Source organism: Magnolia sinica, chromosome 16 (assembly GCF_029962835.1).
Source record: "Magnolia sinica isolate HGM2019 chromosome 16, MsV1, whole genome shotgun sequence".
NCBI lineage: Eukaryota > Viridiplantae > Streptophyta > Magnoliopsida > Magnoliales > Magnoliaceae > Magnolia > Magnolia sinica.
The window spans coordinates 20,153,314-20,176,750 of NC_080588.1; the positions used below are offsets into that span (position 1 = coordinate 20,153,314).

Consider the following 23,437-nt stretch of genomic DNA (forward strand, 5'->3'; position numbering starts at 1 on the left):
TGACATATAATTCCAGTTGATTGATTTCCATCAAATGGTTGTATCACAGTGAGGAAAAAGACAAGTGGACAATAAATAAATAAAAGACCATTTTCAAGAGGAGCCCTCTTACATTAAAATTTCAACCTTCCTTTATGTCTATAGTAGAAAAGATGAGGAAAAGACACATAGGTGCTACCAGATAAGCTGCAACCTTTAGCATCTCCTCAGTCTCCCTTGTAATTGCACCAATCCGAGACCAATCCCCACTATACCTGAAATAGCCGATTAGGAATATGTTAATGAAGGACGGGTAAAAAAAAAAAAAAACCATTAAAACGTGCAATGGTCACTAAAAGATGGTAAATGTTATTTCGTATTGGGGTATGGCATGTGCAACACACATGAAGAGAGGAAGGGTGAGAGAAATTGGGAAGAGAGGAAGGGGGAGAGCGATGCCAATTTCCTGAAACCCCCACATCTGTGGGGCCCGCTGCAATGTCCATCTGACATCCACTACATCCATCAGTTTCTTGTGCTTAAAATAAAAAAAATAAAAATAAAAATTTAAAAAAAAAAGAAAAATCATTTCAATTTGAACCAGCACCTGTACATTCGGGCACCCCTTTACATAAAGGAGGGGGACCTATCGTAATGAAGGCAAAACCAAAAAAACTGCACAAGTAAACTATAGAGCATCACAACATCTTAATAGAACATCAGTTTCTTGTGCTTATTTTAAGAGAGCCCCAAGAATGAGGCAGATCCAGAACTCAAGTAGCCACAGCTACAAGAAACAGTCGTAGTGGAAATGCTTGCCATTAAATCCTTCCTATGGCCCACCATGATGTTTTTATGCCATCCAACCCATTCATAAGGTTATTACCACCAGAATAACAGGAAAAAGAAAAAAAAACCAAGCAAACAAATATCAGCCTGATCGAAAACTTGTGATCCCCAAGAAAGGTTTCAATGGTGGGTGTTCAATCCCACCGTTTCATGTGGCGTGGTCCACTTGAGTTTTGAATCTGCCTCAGTTTTAAGATCATAACCTACAATGAACTGGCAAAATTGATGGACAGAGTGGATGTCATATGGATATGAAGGCGGGACCCATAGAGCTACCCCACATGGGGTCACATGAAATTCAAGTCTAAGAGAAATATGGGAGAGGGACAGAGGCATTTGCTGTTAAAATCTTAGCCATTTCTTCACCTAACCGTGTAAGACATCAGCCACATTTTCATGTTCTAAATACTCCTTTAAAATGTTTTCTCGTCCTTGAAATAAACAAAGTTCTCCACCCAGGGAAACAAACACAACTCATGTTGTGATTTGTATACGGTATAGATGAAACATGCTCATGAGAAGGTTAAAGAAGAATTGATTCACCTCAACATCATCATCTAAGCCTTATCTCAAGTGGGTTGGCTGTATGAATCCTGTTCCCCAGTTCCACTCTACCGAGGACCATATCCTCAGTTAAAACATACGTTTTCAGATCCTTTCCTACTACCTCCACACATAATTCCACCTGATTTACCTATTTTCTTGCAAAATCTTTGGGAAATATTCTTCGTTACGAAAATTGACATTTTTGTTCATGCAAGTAGCTTTTTCCTCCCCTCTGCAACTCGAGGTTTAGTTGAAGACTACCTGAAATTATAATCTGTATGATGTCCACTGCGGGGGCCACCATCAGTTAGTTATCTTTCACCTTTCAGCCCAGTTGTCCACTATCCATGGGTAAAGGATCTTCCAGTCTGTGGGATATGTGCCCCTATATGGCTAGGGCCACCATCAATTATCTTCCATTTATGAGACTCAACCGTCTAACTCTGCACCATTAACGAACGTTACCAACTGCATGACAACCTGGACCTCCGGTGTGGCCCGGAAACGAATGATTAGAATATAAACGATTATGATTCAAATCCTTTGGTGGAACATTTAATTGGATGAGAACTGATCACCTACAGGCAATGGCCCCAAACTTGTCTTGCTTTACCATCTTTCCTACCAACAGGCTTGTGGAGTACCACGAAAATAGCAAGGCCCCACTGCCAGTCAGAAAACTCAGGCTGGTCTGGTCATCAGATGGGCCTCACAATTATAATTAATGAGATACATTATTTGGAAGTTCTGGAAACTTCTAAAGTGGCCCTCCTTTTCCACCATTTATTTATTTCACTGTATGTAAGAACAATTTTAACAAAAAGACACCACCATTGGGCTTTTATTTGCTAAGCCACATTCAAACCCAAGATTCAATGCAGAAGCAAAGGCTAGCTACCGTTGAACTCGGGGCCTAAACCCACACCATCATGGGCTTTAAGCTTGTTTAAGCCAAGGCTGGAAAATGGGTAACAGGAATTGGAATTGGGTAGGCTCTGTACTCTGAATAAGGCATAACAAGTTCATTTGGGACTCTGTATTTGTACAACGAATCTATACTATATATAATGTCAGTTGATTACAGACTTTTCTTCTTCTTCTTTTTTCTTTTTCTTTTTTTTTTTTAAAAATTATATTGAAAGATGATAATTTCATTGAAAGGCAGAAGCCAAAATATAGAAAAGAAAAAAACAAAACAAAAGGCAGCAATGCTGCTACCAACAAAATATCCGATACCGACACCCATTCTATTACAAACAATTTAGCCCTCGTAAAAACATCTATCGTTTTCCCCTTCTTTTGTTCATGAAACATCGATCATTCTTTTCAAGCCATAAAGCCCATAACCCCGCTAAAATGCTCAAACTCCATATCCTCGTCTCTGATCTCCCTATTCTCCCACCGTGCCACTCTAGAAGAAAATTGTCTATTGAATCCGGGAGCACCTAAAGAACCCCAAAAAGTTGGAAGAAGAGATCCCACATTTCCTTCGCGAAAGGACAATGAAGGAACAAATGGTTCACTGATTCTGCATCCTAGAAGCAAAGAAAGCATATGTTCGGAAGAATCATGTTCCTCTTGCAAAGATTATCAATAGTTAACACCTTGATCCTCCCCACAAGCCACCCAAAAGTAGCTACCTTCAACGGAGCCCCATAATGCCATACATGAGTCGTCAAAGACATCTCTACAATTTCCTCCTCATCAGTTAGGACCCGGTACAGTGATTTGACTGAAATTTTTCCTGATTTATCTTTTAATCATCTTAACAAATCTGAACCAGAATCAACCGGATAGACCTCTTCCAACACTAGAACAAGCCTTGAGAACTCTTGAAATTCTTCTTCATCACCCCTCCAAGAAAAACAACCACTAACTTTCATATTTTCTCCCAATGCTAACCCTGCTAACCTTGGAAAGCTAGATCTCAAAATACTGTCACCAAGCCACCCATCCTCCTAAAAAACAAATATACTTTTTTCCATTCCCCAAATCAAAACCAATCCTTACCCAAACCCTTTGTTGTAAGGATGCCACCAACTACCTGGTGCGGACATCAGTGGTGCACCATTTAGAGTGTACCAAAGAAGGAGGCATTGCCGACAGAGTACCGAAGCGGAGAAGTTGATGTGGATGGACGTTGGGTCCATCGGACCCATTTTCTAACGCGCTACGAGTACAGGAGCGGCATGACTGAATAGAGAATGGTTTGATGATTATAATGTGAAGAAAAGAGGAGAAATTGAGAGAGGAGGAGAAGAGTTTGGGAAAGATGTTGTGTTAGGCTTAGGCTATCTTGCCCTAACACACTATTTTATTATAATAGAGCATATAGTACACCACAAGAGAAGAGGAAAGTGTGCAAATGCACTAACACCAAAAAGAGCTACTACACTATACACTAGCATTCTCTATACTCCCCCTCAAGTTGGAGTATAGATATTGATCATGCCCAACTTGTCACGAACACGATGAAGAGCATCTCGACTCAAGGACTTTGTAAGAAGATCAGTAAGTTGATTCCCAAATCGAACAAAAGGAGTGATGATTTCCTTAGAAGCTACTTTCTACCGAATAAAGTGACAGTCGACCTCAATATGCTTGGTTTGGTCATGGAAAACCAGGTTACGAGCAATATGGATGGCCGCTTGGTTGTCACAATGAAGAGGAACATGATCCGAATGAGGAAAGCTAAGTTCTTCAAGAAGGTTGCGAAGCCTCACGAGCTCACATGTCGCATGAGCCATAGCACGATATTCTGCTTCAGCCGAGGACCAAGCAACAACTGGTTGCTTTTTGCTCTTCTATGTTATAAGATTGCCACCTAGGAAGGTACAGAAGCCAGATGTAGAGCGGCGATCATAAGTACTACCTGAACAATCAGCATCGGAATAACCAGAAAAATGAAGATGACCATGCAACTGAAAACGGAGGCCAAGACCCGGGGCTGATTTTATATACGAAAGTATGCGATAGACAGCTGTGAGATGAGAAGTATGGGGAGCTTGCATGAATTGGCTAACAATGCCCACCACAAATGAAAGATCTAGGCGAGTAATAGTCAGGTAAATAAGTCGGCTTACAAGTCATCGATACATCTCGGGATCAGTAAGGAGAGCACCATCATCTGGTCGAAGCTTCTGCGAAGTATCCATGGGAGTGGCAGCAGGCTTGCACCTTAACATGCCGGTATTCATGAGAAGATCGAGCACATTTTCGTTGTGACAAGACCAATCTGGATGATGAGCGGCCAACTTCAATTCCGAGGAAGTAGCGAAGAGGACCAAGGTCCTTGATCTCAAACTTAGTCTTCAAAAATTCTTTAACCTCCCTCATTCCAACCGAATCACTACCGAACAGAACAATATCATCCATATAGACAATGAGAACCATGATGCCCGTCGATCGACGACATGTAAAGAGAGAATGATTGGCATGACTACGAACAAAGCCGAACTCCAAGAGAGCCTGACTAAATTTTTTGAACTATACACGTGGGGATTGTTTGAATCCATAAAGAGCCTTCTTTAACCGACATACAAGCGCAGGGTTGTTAGAAGCAACAAGGCCAAGAGGTTGATGCATGTAAACTTCCTCTGCAAGGTCTCCAAGGAGAAACACATTTTTAATATCAAGTTGAAACAATGGCCATAATAAATTAACGGCCAAGGAGATCACAACACGAATCGAATTAAGCTTAGCCACCGGAGAGAATGTCTCGAAGTAATCCACACCATGAGTCTGTGTGTAACCCTTAGCAACAAGACGGGCTTTATAGCAATCAATGGAGCCATCTGGAAGAAACTTGATCGTATAAACCCATCTATATCCAACAGGTTTATGCCCTAAAGGAAGTGGCACAAGGTCCCAAGTATGATTCTTCTTAAGGGCAGACATTTCTTCTATCATCGACTTCGTCTAGTCAGGACTTTGAAGATCATTTGAGAGAGACCGAGAAATAGTCTGTGATGAAAGAGAAGCTGCAAACGACTGAAAAGACGGTGAAAGATGATCATATGAAACGAAATTATTAATGGGGTGTTGAGTACAAGATTGAGACCCTTTGTGTAAGGCAATGGAGAGATCTAAACTCGAGGCAGGAGAGTCACCTGAGCCAACATCCAAAGTGAGCGGAAAAGTGGATGGCTGAGTGTGTGAAGATTTATCTCGACAGTGATACACCCGCAAAGGCTTAGGCTCACCCAAATCACCAACAAGATGCTTAGTGGAGGGGAGAGGAGTTTCCCCATGATCATTAGTGGAAAGAGGAAGAGGATAAGAGTCATACTCCCCCTGACTCGTAAGAAGATCACAAAGAGATCGGCCTGGAGCTGAGAAAAAAGAAATATCCTCATAGAAGGTTACATTGGCAGAGACATATTTCTTGCGAGTCAATGGGTCAAAGCATTTATAATCTTTCTGACTTCAAGTATACCCTAGAAAAACACATTTAATTGCTCTGGGGCTAAGTTTATCATCACTTCCATCCAAAATTTGAACAAAGCATGTGAGGATTTGTAAATGGATATGTGAGGGTATACAATATAGTAAATGAAGATTTGTAAGACAGGATATGTGAGGGTATACAATTAATAAGAAAAGTAGCAGTTAGAAGAGCATCGCCCCAAAAATGTTTAGGTAGTTGCATACCAAGCAGAAGGGTGCGAGCAACTTCAAGAATATGATGATTCTTTCATTCTGCAATACCATTTTGTTGAAGTGTGCAAGTACATAACATCCTAGACAAAATACTATGTTCCTGTAAGAAGGACAAAAAGGCAATAGACATGTAGGAGGGTTTTGATGGAACATTGAAATTGAGTGCACACTTCATGATAAAACACTTTAAACGCATTAAACACTTCACTTTTAGATTTCAAAAGATAAATCCAAGTCATGCGTGAATAATCATCAATAAAGGTAACAAAATATCTAAATCCAAAAGTGCAGGTAACTGGATTTGGTCCCCAAACATCCGAGTGAACCAAAACAAAAGGTTGATATTTCCTCCCAAAAGAGCTAGGAGGAAACATAGCACGATGATGTTTAGACAATTCACAAATATCATAGCATAACGGTTTAGTGACAGATAAGAAGGGAAACAAAATTCGCAATCTAGCTATTGATTGGTAGCCTAAGTGGCAGTGCCACCGAGTCATGGACTCTCGATCTAGAGAAAGAGTACTACAAGCGGCAACGAGTGTATCATCGAGAAGATAAACGCCTACTCGCTCATAGCCCCCACCAATCACTCTCTTCGTCTGTAGGTCCTGAAACAAACAATAAGAAAGGAAGAAAGTAATGGAACAATTTAATGATTTAGTAAAAAAGCTAACAGACAATAAGTTTAATGGAAAATGAGGCACATGTAAGACTGAGGACAGAGATAGGGAAGAAGAAAGAGGGATGGAACCAATCCTAGAGATGGAAGTTTGGGTTCCATAAGCGACTGTGACATACTGAGTGTGGAGAGGAGAATAAGAAGAAAAGAATTGAGACTTACCAGTCATATGGGAGGAAGCTCCAAAGTCTATGACTCAGGAGGTAAGAGAGGATGACCCAAGAAGAGCAGTACCTAATTGGGCCAAAGCTGCGTGAGATGGCTCAGGAATATCACGAATGTGAAGCCGCATAAGGGCATCATATGCAGCCCGAGAAATGACAAAAGACTCCCCTGAAGTAGATTGCTCAGCTGTCGAGGTGGAAGACTGTCCCAAGAGCAATTGTGGATGCAACAAAAGCAGCGGCATACGTAGGACGACCATGTATCTGCCAGTAATAATCAACAGTGTGATTAGTTCCACCGCAATGTGAACAAATGCGGGAACCATTACGTCCTCTTTCACATCCACCACGACCACGAAGACTACGATCGCCACGTCCGCGATCTCCCTCGCAGCCTCTACCACGACCACTAAAACCAGAAATGCGCCCTGAACTCAAGGATGGTACCCGAAGGCCAAGAGAGGACCGATCGCCAGCAAAATGTGCCGAATGCTCTGGTGGCACAAATGAATGAGAACAAAGAGTAGCGACAGTAGTACACTGACACATGGCATAGAATGTCATCAATGGAGGAAGAAGATCATGCATAACAACCTGACCTCGAACATAAAGATAATCGGAATTCAACCCAGCTAGGAACTGCATGATACAAGTATCATCCCGCTGCTTATGAGCATGTTCATGATCCTCTTTACATTTGGAAGGAAGATGCTGATACATATCCAACTCATCCCACATACCCCGAAGCATCGAATTTCACACCCTACCACACGAGTGTTTTAGTTTTAGGCGTTTTTTTGTTCTTTTCCTTATTTCGGGGGCTTTATTGCACCTTCTTTACTTTTTGTCTTTTTTTGTTATTTTTCTTGTTTTCAGGGACTTTAATGCACTTTTACTTTTTCCATAGCTTATATATGTGTTGTAAGAAACCCTATTTTCATTATTATTGAATGAATAGAAATTTGTCTCTTTTCTTCATCTTTATTCAAGAAATTGGGGTTTCATGATTGGCCCTTGGGTGTTGAGGATTCTACCCCAATTTCAGGTTTCCTTCTTTCTAGATCTTCGAGGTACAGGAAAAGGTAAGAATCATCCTCCTTTTCTTTTAACACGTCAAAAGGACCTGTACCTCTTCATCTCGAACCCTTCATTCTTCACCCATTTCGTTCCTCTGGATATCCCCTTTCTAGTTTGAATGGAAAAGAGGGATGGTTAGTCAGTAGGATCAGATCCAAACTTGACTGTGGACTGACTTATGCTAGATCTGGGATATCCTCATATCCCTAGGTCCTCCCTTTTTACTGTTTACGTGATTTTATGCTAAGGGGCATGATCCTGACAGAATGACCTCATCTTTGTTTTGAAATTTACCTAATCCCTTTGAAAGGAAACAGTTAGTTAATTAGTGTATTTATTTCAACATTCTTTAACCTGATTATATATGCATCTAAGATTAGGTCATCACATCCCTACGTCACTTCCATAGATAAGAAGCTTGATACAAAGAAGGTTTGGTCCACTATCCACTTACATCTACTCCATATTTTCTTTCTAACGCCACCCTCCATCTACTCTAACCTTCTCAACCCAGCTACTCCTTGGATCCGAGGTTTACACACCACTTCCTACTTCATAAGGTGAAACTAATGTTTCTCATCTGAACCTTTCCACAAGAAATCCCTCGTAATCTTTTCCAAGACATTTAAAACTGTCTTCGGGCACTTGAATAAGGACAAGATAAACTGGAAGATTCAACATAGACATTTGGATCGACATCATACGCCCACCCATAGATTTTGGATCGACATCATACGCCCACCCGTAGATATCTCGATTTCCACTTGGACATCTTCGTTTCGCATCGCTCAATGACTGTGTCCTACATGTCTTGTCGGCTTACCAATACAAAGAGGAAGCCCAAGATAATTAGTCGGAAAAGAACTCTCCCTACAACCAAAGATGGACGCAAACCGATGGGTTTCTTCTTTAGGAAGACCAGCACTGAGAATCTCACTCTTGCTACTGTTCACCTTTAGTCCAGAGACCGCCTCAAAAGCTATGATAATCGATTGAAGATTTTGCACTTTGAACATGTCTGCCTTGCAAAACAAAAGTGTATCATCCGCATATTGGAGATGTGAAATCTGAAAATTAGAACTGTCCACCCCAAATCCTTCCACTAAACCTATCTCTTCTCCTTTCTCTAACATCTTGCTAAGGGCCTCCATCACTAATGCAAACAAATAAGGAGACAACGGATAGCCTTGGCACAACCCTCTAGAAGCTGAAAAGTAACCATTCGGCGAACCATTAACTAGAATTGAGAATTTGGCCGATCTAATTACACCTTGATCCCCTCTTCTTTTGCAAGAATCAATGCATTCGTTAGCTAGTAAGGATCCGCCAACAGTCTATCTCCCTTCCACAAAGGCCCCTCAAGTAGCCGAGATTATATCCGCCAACACCGTCTGAAATCTAACCATCGCCAATATCTTATATGGACCTCCTAGCAAACTAATAGGGTGAAAATCTTTTAGGCTTTCGGCACCTTCCTTTTTGGGAATCAAGGCTATGAACATGGCCCCTAATTTTGTTGTTATGAAGCCTTCTTTAAAAAAATTATTCATGAAACGCAGAACATCTCCCCTCACCAACTCCCAAATTTTCTGAAAGAACACCAACGGAAAACCGTCTGAACTCGGAGTTTTATCACCGCCCAATTCTACCACTGCTTTCTTTCTTAACTTCTTCCTCTGAGAAAGATTTCCCCAAAGAATCCACAGCTTCAACCGAAAATACCTTAAAAATGCAAGTCGTCAAGAGGCAGACGATGCTATGCATCTTTTGATAAAAGATTTTTTTAAAAGTCAACTATAGCTCACCCAACGAGGTTTGGGCGAATGGTCTTCACTGTAGGTTTGCTCCCTATAGGTGAGGGTTCGATTCCCCTCCTTGGCTTTACCCGATACACGTGGTTGTGGGTGATTGCATGTATCCACAGGGATAAGTCTCACTTCAAAAATGAGGTGGGGACACCCTGTGTCTTCAAAAAAAAAAAAAAAGTCGACTATAGCTCCACTGATTTTAGCCTTCCCCTCTAGCACCACACCCTCTTCCATTAGAAAATTGATCTTGTTAATGCGCTCTATAGAACTAGCAATAGCGTGAAAGAACTTAGTATTTTTGTCTCATTCTTTTAGCCACAAAGCCCTCGATCTCTGTCTCCATTTAATCTCTTCCTCTCGCAATCTAGCATTATATTTAGCGCAATAAACCTCCCACCATGCTCTCTCCTCCTTCGATAGTTGCCTAGCCTCTTCTTTGATATCTAACCTCTGCATTTCCTGAAGCAGAGTGAACATTTTCTCCTCCCGAGCTTGCAAAACCTCTTTTTCCCACTCACCAATCTTCTTCTTCAAAAATTTAAGTTTTTGAAAAAAAGAAAAGTCTGCACCCCCGTAAAATGAAAAAAGAATTTCAGCACTATCTTATCCGCAAAACCTTCTACCTCTAACAAGGAAAGCTCATATCAAAAAGGGTGCATACCCCAATTCTCCTCATCTACCTCAAGCATAACCGGATAGTGATCGGAAAAAGGTCTAGGCAGCCTGATTTGATGGATCATTGGAAACTTATCCGCCCATTCTTTAGTGAAAAGGAATCTATCTAGCCTGGACTTTGTCGGTTTAGCCCGCCCATTCGACCATGTGAATTTGACACCTCCCATCGAAAGGTCCATCAACTCATTCTTAAAGATCCAGTCGGAAATTTTTTTTATACTTGTTCACATCCTCAAACACCCACCCCCCGCCCGAAACTGACCACATTGAAATCTCTTCCGAAGCACCAAGGTAATCCCCATCTGTTCCATCACTTGTCTAACTCAACCCAAAAATTATCACGTAATTTTGGTTTACACAGTCCATATTCTGATGTAAACATCCATGTAAATCCCGACGCGATCTCTTTTAACACAACTAACATCGAAAAATAATATATCCAATTGTCCTCTTATTCCATACCGCTGAGTTCTAAATCACCAAAATTCCTCCCGTTGAACCAGTCACATCCGCAACTACCCAGTCCTTTTGGTTTTGCCCAGCATACCGAATTTATCAACATCTTATCTATATCTTTCATCTAGTTTCTTGAAAAACAACCAATTGAATTTTGAATCTCTTACACATATCTTTAATCTGGCCTCACTTTTGTGCACACCCCAATCCCCTAACATTCCATGACAGTATCTTCATTTAACACTATCTTTACCCGAGTTTTGCCCACCCCTTGAATTCTCTGTTTCAATGCGTCCATTTATATTATTATCATCCGATCATATCATATTTGTACTACTGAACTGAACTTTCTTGGGAATTAACTAACTCAACATACTGAATTTATCAACCTCTTATCTATATCTTTCATCTAATTTCTTGAAAAGCAGTTAATTGAATTTTGAATCTCTTACACGTATCTTTAATCTGGCATCGCTTTTGTGCACACCCCAACCCCTAACATTCCATGACATTATCTTCATTTAACACTATCTTTACCCAAGTTTCGCCCACCCCTCAAATTCTTTGTTTCGATGCCTCCATTTATATTATTATCATTTGAGCATATCATATTCGTACTACTGAACTGAACTTTCTTGGGAATTAATTACCTCTCCCTTTCCTCCATGAATTCAAAATAAGCTATATAATCCTCAGGTCTATCGCCAAAGTAACCGAGCCACCTCCATCGTTACCATTTTAATTATTTTCATTCCTTACACCATAGAGATCCTTTTATTCTACAATTGAGACAACTCTGGAATAACAAAAGACCCTGCCTTAGAATGTAGCTTGTTTCCCGAAATAGGTACCTTACCGAATTATTGATCAATCGCCAAAGGGAACAGTAAGGAAGGGCTTTGTAAATCTCCTACCTCCAAAGCCATCACCACACCAGACAATTGTGCAATCCCTCAAGACTCATCGAAAAAGGATTGTACCTTATATGGCCCCTGGTCGACACTTCTAAGCTTTTGCATTGTGGTATCGCATTGTGGTATCAATTTAAATAACCGTGCAATTTCAAAGTCAAGTCTCAACTCTCAAATGGCAAGCACACACTCAAGATTCAAGTCAACCAAAAACAAAGTCTTATATTTTGTGTTTAATTGTAATTTCTAAATTGTAATCGTAGACTTGTAGTTTCTATTTTGTACTCAGTAATTTCTAGTTTGTAGATTCTAGTTTATTTTCTAATTTTCTAATTTCTAGTTTGTAGATTCTAGTTTATTTTCTAATTTTCTAATTTCTAGTTTATTTCAAGTTTCTAGTTTATTTTTAGTTTCTAGTTTATTTCTAGTTTCTATTTTATTTCAAGTTTGTAGTTTCTAGGATTCAAGTTTCAAATTCAACTTTCAGGTTCAAGACTTAAAAGTTCGAGAGAAGAACAGTTTTTAACTTTCAAGTTTCAACTTCCAAGGACTCCAAAAGAGTCAAGACTCTCTCTCTCTCTCTCTCTCTCTCTCTCTCTCTCTCTCTCATATACACACACAATTGTAACCCCACGATCACACACACAATTGTAACCCCACGACCACACTAGTGACACTCTCTACCTCCTTCTCTCTCTCTTTTAGTATTTTTACTATTTACTTTATTTAGTAGTATTTAATTACTACTTAGTAATTAGTAATTAGTAATTACTTGCTTACTATGCTAAATAATACTTAGTAGTACGTACTACTTACTACTTAGTTTGTTTAGTACTTAGACTCTAATACATTACACACGCACTGAGGCTTATACACACACTACAATCAATTACTCTACCCTACTAGGTAACTATAGTGTCATCATGTCTTCTTCCCAATCTTCTACTTTGAGGCCAAAGTCAAATGATCAGGGTTGGAAGTATAGGCACCATCGAAGTGCCAGTGATAAGTCCCATGTAGTATGTGACCTATGAGGAAATGTAAGTTTCGATGGTATTGGCTGACAAAAACATCTTGTGCACGGATTGGGAGCAAATGCAAGAGCATGTACCAATGTTACTCCAGAAATCTGTAGGGAAATCACGGAGTATATGGACAAGCATGCTCAAAAAAGACAGAACACATCAGCCATACAAGAAGAATTGATGAAGAGAAGCTTATGAGGACATAAATGTAGTAGATTTGGATGAATCTACACCACCTACATACACATTGTGATCTAGACCGCTGCCAAAGGGCTCATCGACATGGGCCATGGATAAGTGGGTGTATAACACATCCGGAAGATGTGGTTGGCCAAAGGGACAAAGGACCTGCCCAAACCATCATAGAAAACCAATATAAGAAGACTGATAGAAAAACCACGATTCAGTACATTACAATGTGGTTGTATCAAGCTAGTGTAGCTTTTAAGAATGTGCAGATGAAAATTTTTAAAGTAATGGTTGAACTTATAGGTCAATTTGGACCTGTCCTAAAACCCTGTCCATTCCTATCATGAAGTGAGGGAGAGTTGCCTTAAAAAGGAGGTGGAGTTTACTAGAAGTTTTATCTCTAAATACAAAGAAAGTTGGAAAATATATGGTTGTTCGTTAATGGCCGATGGATAGACCGATAGATCCGATCGAACATTAATAAACTTCCTTGTAAATTGTCCAACTGGGACTGTTTTTAAAGTCTGTGAATGCATCAGCACATTCCCACATGGCCGATTATTTATTTAAATTGTTAGATAGTGTAGTTAAAGAGGGAGAGGAATATGTTGTCTGAGTTATCACGGACAATGCAGCTACCAATAGCCAACTTATGGAGAAGAGGCGACGTTTATTTTGGACACCATGCGTGGCACATTATTAATAAGTTATCGAGTTGTTGACTTGTTAATTTTTATTTATTAATAACTTAGATAATATAGGTAATATTACACAAATTAGTTTAAAAATTGGTGGGAATAGTTAAGTCTTTATGGGGTAAAATAGAGAGATTTTTCCCAATTTTTTTGATTTTTTTTCTTCCTTTAAATTTTTCAAAAAAAAAAAAAAAAAAAATGTGCGATCGCTTATGCAATTGTGCGGTCGCATAAGCAATCACACAAGTTGGACTTCATATCTAGTGATCATCATGTTTATGCATATGATATTCTACATATGTGACACTTCATACCATCAGCCATCCATTGACATTAACCCTGGTCTCCCCCTATATGAGTGGACTTCATATCTAGTGATCATCATGGTGCATGCCACCTTTTTTATACATATGATATTCTACATATGTGACACTTCCACAAAAAGAATGGTTGTATCTTACTTTATGATACAGCCATTGTATCAGAACATTTCTCATAGGAAAATAGTTAACAGGAGTCATTTGATGCTCTGAAAGAGTGTGATGGTTGAGACCTAGCACTTATAAAATATACATGTGGCATGCAATAACTCAAGAAAACCGCCAGATTGAGGAACCCACGTTGTACATAGGATCTTCTCAAATCAGATTAGTTTTCAAAAATCCCAGACTAATCTTGGCACAAAGTTCTCTTAAACCAACATGTGCTGAATTTTGGACTATTTGCTACCAGTTTGGGGCTAAATTTCAAAGAATACAATTACTATTATTGGAAGATGTAAGTATTGATTTTAAAGATAGAGTTGCTGATTTTAAAGACTCTCTAAAGATGTTGAGGATGATTTGTGTAGTAGAGTTGTTGCCATCTTACATAGATTAGATTGATTTCAAAGCAATCTAATAGTTGGAAAGTCTTAATTAAAGATTCAATAGGGATTCTAGGTGTTGTTTAGGTCTATAAAAGGAGTTGTTCAAGGAGGGAAAAGAAATTACATTTTCCGAGTTTTGTGAAGTTTATGTAAAGTATTTGTAAAATGGGAAGAAGTTTCGATTTGAACAAAGTTGTTTATCACTCTGTATTCCACTATTCTTGCGAGTGTGTTCTTTCTCTATTCTTGTGATTCGTGTATCGAAATCTCACTAATTCAGTAACTGGATTGCATAATTTGGTATTAGAGTGGGCAAAACTCGGCAGTTTTTTACTCTACATCATTTCATAATGGCTTCAAAAGGGGTGAAACAAGAAGATTTTGCAGAACCCAACCGATCTGTGCACTCACAGAGCACGTAGATTCTCACACATGCAATAAGCAAGCTTACAAATTGAGTAAAAGAGCTACAACATAAATGGAATCCGGAGACTGAAGTTAGAGCACAAGGATCCGTAGGGAATTTCCCCACCGTAGTCCTAACCAATAATGGGAGGACCCAACTAGTGAAGACACCAATTACCGAATTCTTTTATTTTTAGAGTGCCATAGAGAGCTTAGACTAAAGATTGAAAATTCAAAATTCCACAGTTGCTTGCATGTGGATGACTTCATTGATTGGCTAAGCAAGATGGAGGTATTCAGGTACAAGAAAATCGCATGTAATCAAAATGTTAAACTAGTAGCCCTAAAGCTTTCCATTATGCATTAGCATGGTGGGACCAAGATATGGTACATTTGACTCAACACTTTGTCAATTTGTTATTAATACCACATTGCGCCTAATAAAACAGCTTCCAATTCCAAAATCTAACAAACAAGGGATGCAAAAATGGCCCAATATAGAAAAGTTCACAGAAGAAAGAAGACTGCCATTATTTTATGTCTCGGTTGCTAAAGAAGACGCAAAACAGTTAAATGTTCCACCTGCTATATGGAAGCTCCTTCATTAATATAGAGAAGCCCGAAGAACTAGATGGACTTCCTCCTATTGGGAGCATTCCAGCATGTATGCTCGCTATAAAAGGGTCTATAGAAGGGGTTGTTCTAGTAGGGAGAGGACACTACATTTTTCCAAGTTTTGTGAGGTTTTTATCTAAGTATTTGTAAGAAGTGAAGAAGTTTCAATTTCAATAAAGTTCCCTCTATTCCAATATTTTTATAGGTTTCTTCGTCCATTCTTGCTGCTAGGCATGACATTGATTGACAACCAAGGCACATCAAGGCTTCGGATTAATGACCATTGTCTACTGAATTCAATCTGTTTACTAGTTTTACTTTTAGCTATCATTAAATGTTCACTAATCGACCAGTTATATATGAAAATAAGAGTAATAAATGTATTATAATCCATCTAAATTTGCACCACAAGTTGGACAAATTATTTTGAGTTGCGTATATGCATACAGTAAAATATTCAATAATCAAGTATCAAGCATCACAGACTCCGCTAGGAGTATCAAAGATTTTCTCAAAGAGCAAACATTACAGCATAGGTTTGCTAAGCTCGTATGTGCATATGAGCCGATTCCTGCAATCCCCACCTCATGTGCCAACATGGCACACAAGCATGAGATCCAAGCTGTACATCAAGTGGATCCCACCACGTAGATTACATGTGCAAGAAATTAGGTTGGTACTCTTGTTAGTTGGAACAAAATGTTATTAAATTCCCAACCACTTTGAAAAACTGCCCAAACTTTTTTTCACTTTTCCATTTCTTTTGTAAGTTCTAATCAATCCGATGACTCAACCAGCATGAGTGTAGTGCCATAGCATTGAAATTATGGAAAGGACTTGATGAATGGCTTGGATCTCACACCTATATGATGCAGGCACATGGATTTGCGTGCCAAGGTGAGCTTCATGTGTGTGTGTGTGTGTGTGTGTGTGTGTAATAATAGAATTGCCTTCTACAGTGTAGTGATCATAGTAGTACTAGCCAGCCCTTAGGTATGTGTATACCTAGTGACTTTCCACCTCTTGGTTTTCATTCATGGCCATCATTTTCCATCTTTTTTCATTAATTGAACTAAATTAAATTTATGTCAAGATGACATCACAGATCAACCCATTTGGACCGGACTGCCACTAAAGTGAATCAGCCTTTGGTCATTTTTAAAAACATTGGTGTTGACTAATCCTCTAGTGTGAGTCCCATTGTGGATGGTGCATATGTCTAAAATCACAATAATCAAGTAATCTTAACCATCGAATACATGGCTATCAAAATGTGTGGTTAAGGGGACATTTGGCTAACAAAGTCACTTATATGTTGACCTATTTGGATGTAATATACAAGTCACTAACAACTAAGTTGGTTTTAGTGTTTAGGCAACCTATAAGTCTATTACAAATAAGTAACTGTATATTCACACCAAGTAGAGCTTTGAGTAGGGAATCATTCCAAAATTTAATGGACACATAAGAAAGTTTAGCACAAAGTACGTCATTTTGTTAAGCCCATCTAGATAAATATTTGAGTTGATTCTTAAGTTATACCAATCATCAGGTGGGCCATAAAAATGGACTCACGGATTTAAAATTCTTGTAATGTATTTTTATTTTTTTTTGTACATGACCTAATCATGGTAAGATTGAGGCAATGCACAATTCGCAGTCAACCACTCCAATCCACAATCCACTACAATCATACTTGTGCCCACTTGAACCCTACACATAAACATGAATCGTAATAAGAACCTGTACAAATCCTCCATATCTTACTATAATGTGAATTCCATTGTGGGCTTGACTACACATATAATCAATAAAGACCATTGGATAAGAGGATACACTACAAATGACTCAAGTAGCTATGTTGGGATAATCACAACCACAAAAATAAGGGCATCCAAAATGGACAGTAAGACTATTTTTTTATTGTTCATTATCACCTGAACATGGTGATATTTAGACCATTTGCAATCCACGGTCAACACTCCAATCCAACAGTCCACTGCAGTCATACATGGCCCCAATTGGGCCATGCGCATAAATCCAAACTGTACTAAGGCGCAAAGAATTAGTATTTAGTATTAGATCATATCTCCCAAATCCCAACAATAAATTCAAGAAGAGAAATGTGAAGGGAAAAAAAAAACTTCAACTTAATCAAAAACTTCTATGGACCATAAGAGCTTTTTAATGGTGGGCGTTCAATCACCACTATTTCCCATGTTGTGGTCCACCTAAGATTTGGATCTACTTCATTAATGAGTTGGCAAAACAAATGGATGGCGTGGATATAGAACACATGCAGTAAGGTGGGCCCCACGGTCATGACTTCATCAATCCTACATCTCCCAAAATGACCTCAGAATGACCCCGACGCCATAAACGCAAAGAAAAATAGATCAAAGCCCTACCATTGCTACTGGAGCTCGTTGGAAGAAGGAGAGGGGGGAGAGAGAGAGGAGTTGTTGTTGCTACTGCTGAGAGAGAGAGAGAGAGAGAGAGAGAGAGAGAGAGAGAGAAGAAGAAGAAGAAGAAGAAGAAGAAGTTGTTGCCTCTAAGAGAGGGAGAGAGGACCTCCCTCTTACTGAGCTTTGTGCTCTAATAGAGCATCAATGGCTACCTACCAGCTATTAGAAATTGTAATGGGTGGAGTAATGCCTGCCGTTGCCTTCCCTATTGTTGTCTAGTAGGTAGCCATTGATGGTTATATAATGGCTGGAGTAAGTGCATTTCGCCCTTCCACCATTTGATTTCAAAGTTCGAACGTCGGAGTGTTAGTAACTGACAAGTAAGTGAAATCCCACCCAAAGGCCATGTAAGTTGTAAGAAAGATTTATCTATAAGTGACTTATAGGTTATAAGTCACCTACAGTCATTGTTTAGAGTATCCCTGATATTATCTGCATCTCCACCTCGGCAATACCGATAACACTGGTAACAATACAAATAACACTGGTAGTATAAAAAATTCTAGGTATCAGCGATGTATCGCTAAGTATCGCCAATGTATCGCCAATATTTTTTACTATGTGAATTGCAGATGTTACTTGTATTGCCAATGTATCGGCGATATTTCAATAATGTTGTCAATGTATCAATATTGCCAAAATTTTGTTTATTAAAAAATTTCCATTTCAAATTATTTTATGGATGCATGGTTGTATGCAATGTTCAAATTATCGTTATCGCAACATGGGTGATATCAAGAGAAATCTTTCGTATCCTTTCCAATTGTCGACGATTTCTCGACGAAATATTGTATGTTGTCGGTATTCAGAGATATTGATGGATGTTTGTATGAAAGGTTGTATGATTGGATGGTTCGATGGTTGGTTGGATGGATAGATCGGATTGATGGGAGGGTTAGACTGATTTCTCATGCTTTTAGGCCCCCCATTAAATCAAATTTATTATGTATGCATTCTTTTTGCAATTTTTTTATTCCTAAATATGCAAATATGTGTATGCATTCTTTTTTAATGTTTATGGTGTCAAGATTGTTTCTAGATCTTTTTAGGGGACGCGGAATCGGTGAGGCCATGACTGTGGGGCCCACCTTAATGAACGTGTTGTATATCCACACCATTCATCCATTTTATGTTTATAGTGTCAGGATTGTTTCTAGATCTTTTTAGGGGACGCAGAATCGGTGAGGCCGTGACTATGGGGCCCACCTTAATGCACGTGTTGTATATCCACACCATTCATCCATTTTACCAACTCATTTATGAAGCATATCCAAATCTCAAGTGAACCACACCACAGAAAACAATGGTGATTGAATGTCCACCATTAAAATGTTCTCATAGACCACAAAAGTTTTGGATCAAGCTGATATTTGTGTTTTCCCTTCACCTTTTCTCTTCATGGATTTATTATTGGAACTGAAGAGATATGATCTAGTACTAATTCTTTGCGCTTTAACATGGTCTAAATTTATGTAAAGGGTTCAAGTGGGCCCGTGTATGATTGCAATAGACCATTGGATTGGAGTGGTTGATCGTGGATTACAAATGGTCCAAATATCTCTATGAACAGGTGATAACGGACAAAAAAGGTCATTTGGATGGTGGTAAATGGTTTATATCGTAAATGATTTACTAGTAAATTACTTGAACTGATTTACAACCTATCTGTTTAGCTTTAAGTTGTAAATTACAGTGTTTGGATAGCCCTTAAATGGTAAATGAAATATGCTTTATAGGCTTTTACTCAAAAAAATAGAGTCATTGCCATCTCCTCATTTACTAGTAAATGAAAAGTCACTTTTTCGTTGGTAAATGAGAAGGGGTCTTTGCTCGTAAATCATTTATAAGTAGTAAATAGTGTTTCAAATAGCACTCGTAGCGTAGTGGTAGCATGCACTATGCAAGGTATTCCGTATCGGTAACAGTGGCCGTAACAGTCACCACCATTACCGATACAGGTATCGGCTGTAACGGCTGATACAGGAGCGTAACGACTGTTACGACTACCGTAATGGTTGAAAATTTTCTTTTGCCCAAAAAATTTTGAAAAAAATATTTAGAAAATCAAGAATAATGTAGATATTCTAAATATGTATTCATTTTTTGTTTTGAACATGTTTATGAGAGTGTAACGGTCCACTCTTTGGTGAGAGTATTGTATCTAACTATCTAGTGAATTTGTAAACATGATTATATATATATCTAACGTTTACACATCACAATCAAGTGTTAAAACTAGAAATAAGAAAAATTGCATAAATACTACTTTTTCAAATTTTTGAAAAAAAAATGCCATCGGAGCTTCTATTCGCTCAAATCACTTCAATCTACAATTTTAATATTAAAAACTATTGTAAGAGAGGTCGAAATCTATTGTAAAATGATCTAGGAGAGTTTTTGAAATGAGAAAAGTTTTTTTTTTTAAATAAAATAACATTTTAAATTAAAAAAATGAAAAAAGGAGGAGAAAAATGGATTTAAATAGAAAAAAAAATGATCGTTTTTCGACCGTTACGGGGGTAACAGTAGTTATGCCTTGTAATGGCTGATATGGTCCCAAAAAAGCAACTGCCCCATTTCACCCTCGTATCGCGTGATAGTCATAGCTGTTACATATACGTATCGGCCTTTACGGGCGTGTCATAACGGATACGGAACACCTTGGCGCTATGTAGCATAGTGTGGCTATAGCACTACGTAGCATCCTAAATAGCGTAAATCCGGTCATAGCGTACGCTACAACTATGTAGCACATAGTGTACAAAACGTATGCTACAATGTATTTTTTTATTATTTTTTTCATGTTTTCTTTATATCTAATATTGAGGAATGTGACACTTGTATTGTACTTGATACTTTTAACATATGCGATTTTTATTTCTTTTTATAATTGTGACTCTGTTTTCAATTAAACATTATTAATTAAAGTGGTTTGCCTAGAAAGTTGTTAATGTGATAATTATTTGATTTGGTTTATATGTGGATTGACTTTTGATAAATGATAACTAATAACTTGTTTGAACATGTTTAGAATTAATAAAATGAATCATCTTTTAGGCATATTTATTTATTTTTTCCTTTTTTCCACTATTTATTATATTTGTCCTATTTTTAAATTAAAAAATAAGTATTGTGTAACTTACGCTACACGCTATGCATTTATGATACACGCTATAGAGGGCTGAGCGCTACGCGTCACGCTACCACTATTTAAAACACTAGTAGTAAATGATTTACTAGCAAATTAGAGAATCCAAACACAAGTAGAAAAATGATTTTCTAGAAAATCATTTACTACCATTCAAATGACCCCTAAAAAATGTCTTACGATCTATTTTGGATGCTCTTATTTCTGTGATTGTGATTATCCCGACATGGCTATTTGGGTCATCTATAATGTACTATAGATCCTCTTATCCAACGGTCTTTATTTATTATAGATGCAGTCAAGCCCACAAAGGAATTCACATTGTAATAAGGTATGGAAGATTTGTGTAGGGCTTTATTACAATCTATATTTATGTGCAAGGTCCAAGTTAGCCCAAGTATGTTTGCAGTGGATCATTAGATTGGAGTAGTTGACTACATATTGCACATGCCTCCATTCCCACTATGATTAGGTGATCATGAAAAATAAAAAATACATTACAAGTATTTTGAATCCATGGGCCTACATTTATGGCCCACCTAATGATTGGTTTAGCTTAATAATCAGCTCAAATATTCAACCGTATGGAGCTTAACAAAATGGCAAACTTTGTGCCAAGGTTTTCTATGTCTATCAGATTTTGGAATAATTCCCCTACTCAAAGCTCCATCTAGTGTGAATATACCACTACTTACCTTTAACTGACTTACGGGTTACCCAAACATAAAAATTAACTTACCTGTAAGTGACTTACGCTTACATCCAAACAGCACAACATGTAGGTGATTTTCACCTTTAAGTCACTTAACAACTTAGAGAACTTACGAGCATCCAAACGAAAACTTACATGCATCCAAACGCTCCCTAAAAGTAAAATAATGAGTGGTCCAAATTCAAACGGAAAATTCATATGACAAATATTATATTCTCAGTATAATTTTTCAGTTATGCTTTATCCACAATTGGGTCACCGATTCGAGGATAGTCTGGATTGCCGCACAACTATGCCATGAGTCTAACTCAAACAGGAGAACAGGACCTTCTAGTGATTCTACGCCAACCCAATTACTTAATTTGGCCATTGCAGAGAAACCCACGAAAAATAAACAGATATCGGAAGGAAAGAACTTACCCAGCATCAATAAATCCAAGCCCGAGAACAGCAATGGCAGATCGAGCAAGGAAAACGTTGGAAACTTTCAGAGGAAAGACGGAATCTTGGGATTTTGGATTCTCGCTGGTATCTTCCTTCTTTGAAAACTTAGAAATGTATTTTCTACCCCTTTTCATAAAAAAGAGATGAGGTGGATTCGAAGGGAGAGAGCATTTCGGCGACGCGAGCATTTTCCTCTCCTCGTGACCGGGCCGCTGCTGCTGTGCTGCGAATATATATTCCAGCGTCCAGCCCAGGATAAGGTCGACGAATCCTTGTAAGCAGGGATGCCAGTTGCCTTTAGCCGGGTGTCCCAGGAATCCCCTGTAACCAGGGGGTCAACAGGCCGGATTAGAGCCGGACCTAACCTCAAACCCAGCCCATAACATTTATATTGAGCCCGGCGGAGACGAGCGGTAAAGCAATTTTGAAAACTGAATCGCGACAATTTAGAAAACTAAATGTGGCACACCTTGAATTTTTTTTTAAGTGGCCACTGTGATTTGTATGCGACATCTACTCTAGCCATTAGATGTGAAATGTGCTAAAAAAAAATCAGGCTTATTCGTGATTCAGGTGGGCCCCACTAAAGGAAAAAGTTGTGAGAAGGATGCTCACCCTTAATTATTATAGGGTCCACCACGATGATTGTATAAAATCCACTAACCATTAGATGTGAGGCCAATATTTAGAATAATGTGGGCCATACTAAAGAAAAAAGTTAAAGGGTGAGCCTTGCCCTATATATTGTTTTGAATAGTGTGTGGCACACTTTAATTACAATGGGGACTGATTTTTGGGCCATGGACATGATGTGCAGACCTGATGGAAGGGGTGGATTTAACATCAACATTAAGGTGGAGCCCAATGTTGGAGCCCATCCAAGCTGCAGACCCCTTCCAAACGACTTGAAATATCTCCGACGCCTTTTCTATGTGTACTTAAATTCCTCTGGAGCCCTGCACTTATGAATGAATGAATTAAAGGCGAGAGAGTGGCATTTATAGGCCACCACACTTATGAACCCCATTTTCCGCACAACCACTCTCCTTTGCGCAGATGTGTAGG

The 23,437-nt window shown here is 38.7% G+C and overlaps 1 protein-coding gene across 2 annotated transcripts; it reads right to left on the reverse strand.

Moving 5' to 3' along the window:
- LOC131229341 (uncharacterized) lies at positions 1–22,773 on the reverse strand. 2 transcript variants are annotated; one of them, XM_058225280.1, is made up of 3 exons: positions 22,349–22,773; positions 6,025–6,133; positions 50–254 (listed from the first exon to the last, which is right to left on the reverse strand). In XM_058225280.1, exons 1-3 carry the CDS (start codon positions 22,558–22,560, stop codon positions 249–251), a joined length of 327 nt encoding a protein of 108 aa, XP_058081263.1. In that variant the 5' UTR covers positions 22,561–22,773; the 3' UTR covers positions 50–248. The 2 variants fall into 2 exon arrangements, with proteins under 2 accessions (XP_058081262.1, XP_058081263.1); XM_058225279.1 differs by lacking the exon at positions 6,025–6,133 and having other exon boundaries at positions 1–254; positions 22,349–22,737.
- Positions 22,774–23,437: the final 664 nt, after the last annotated feature.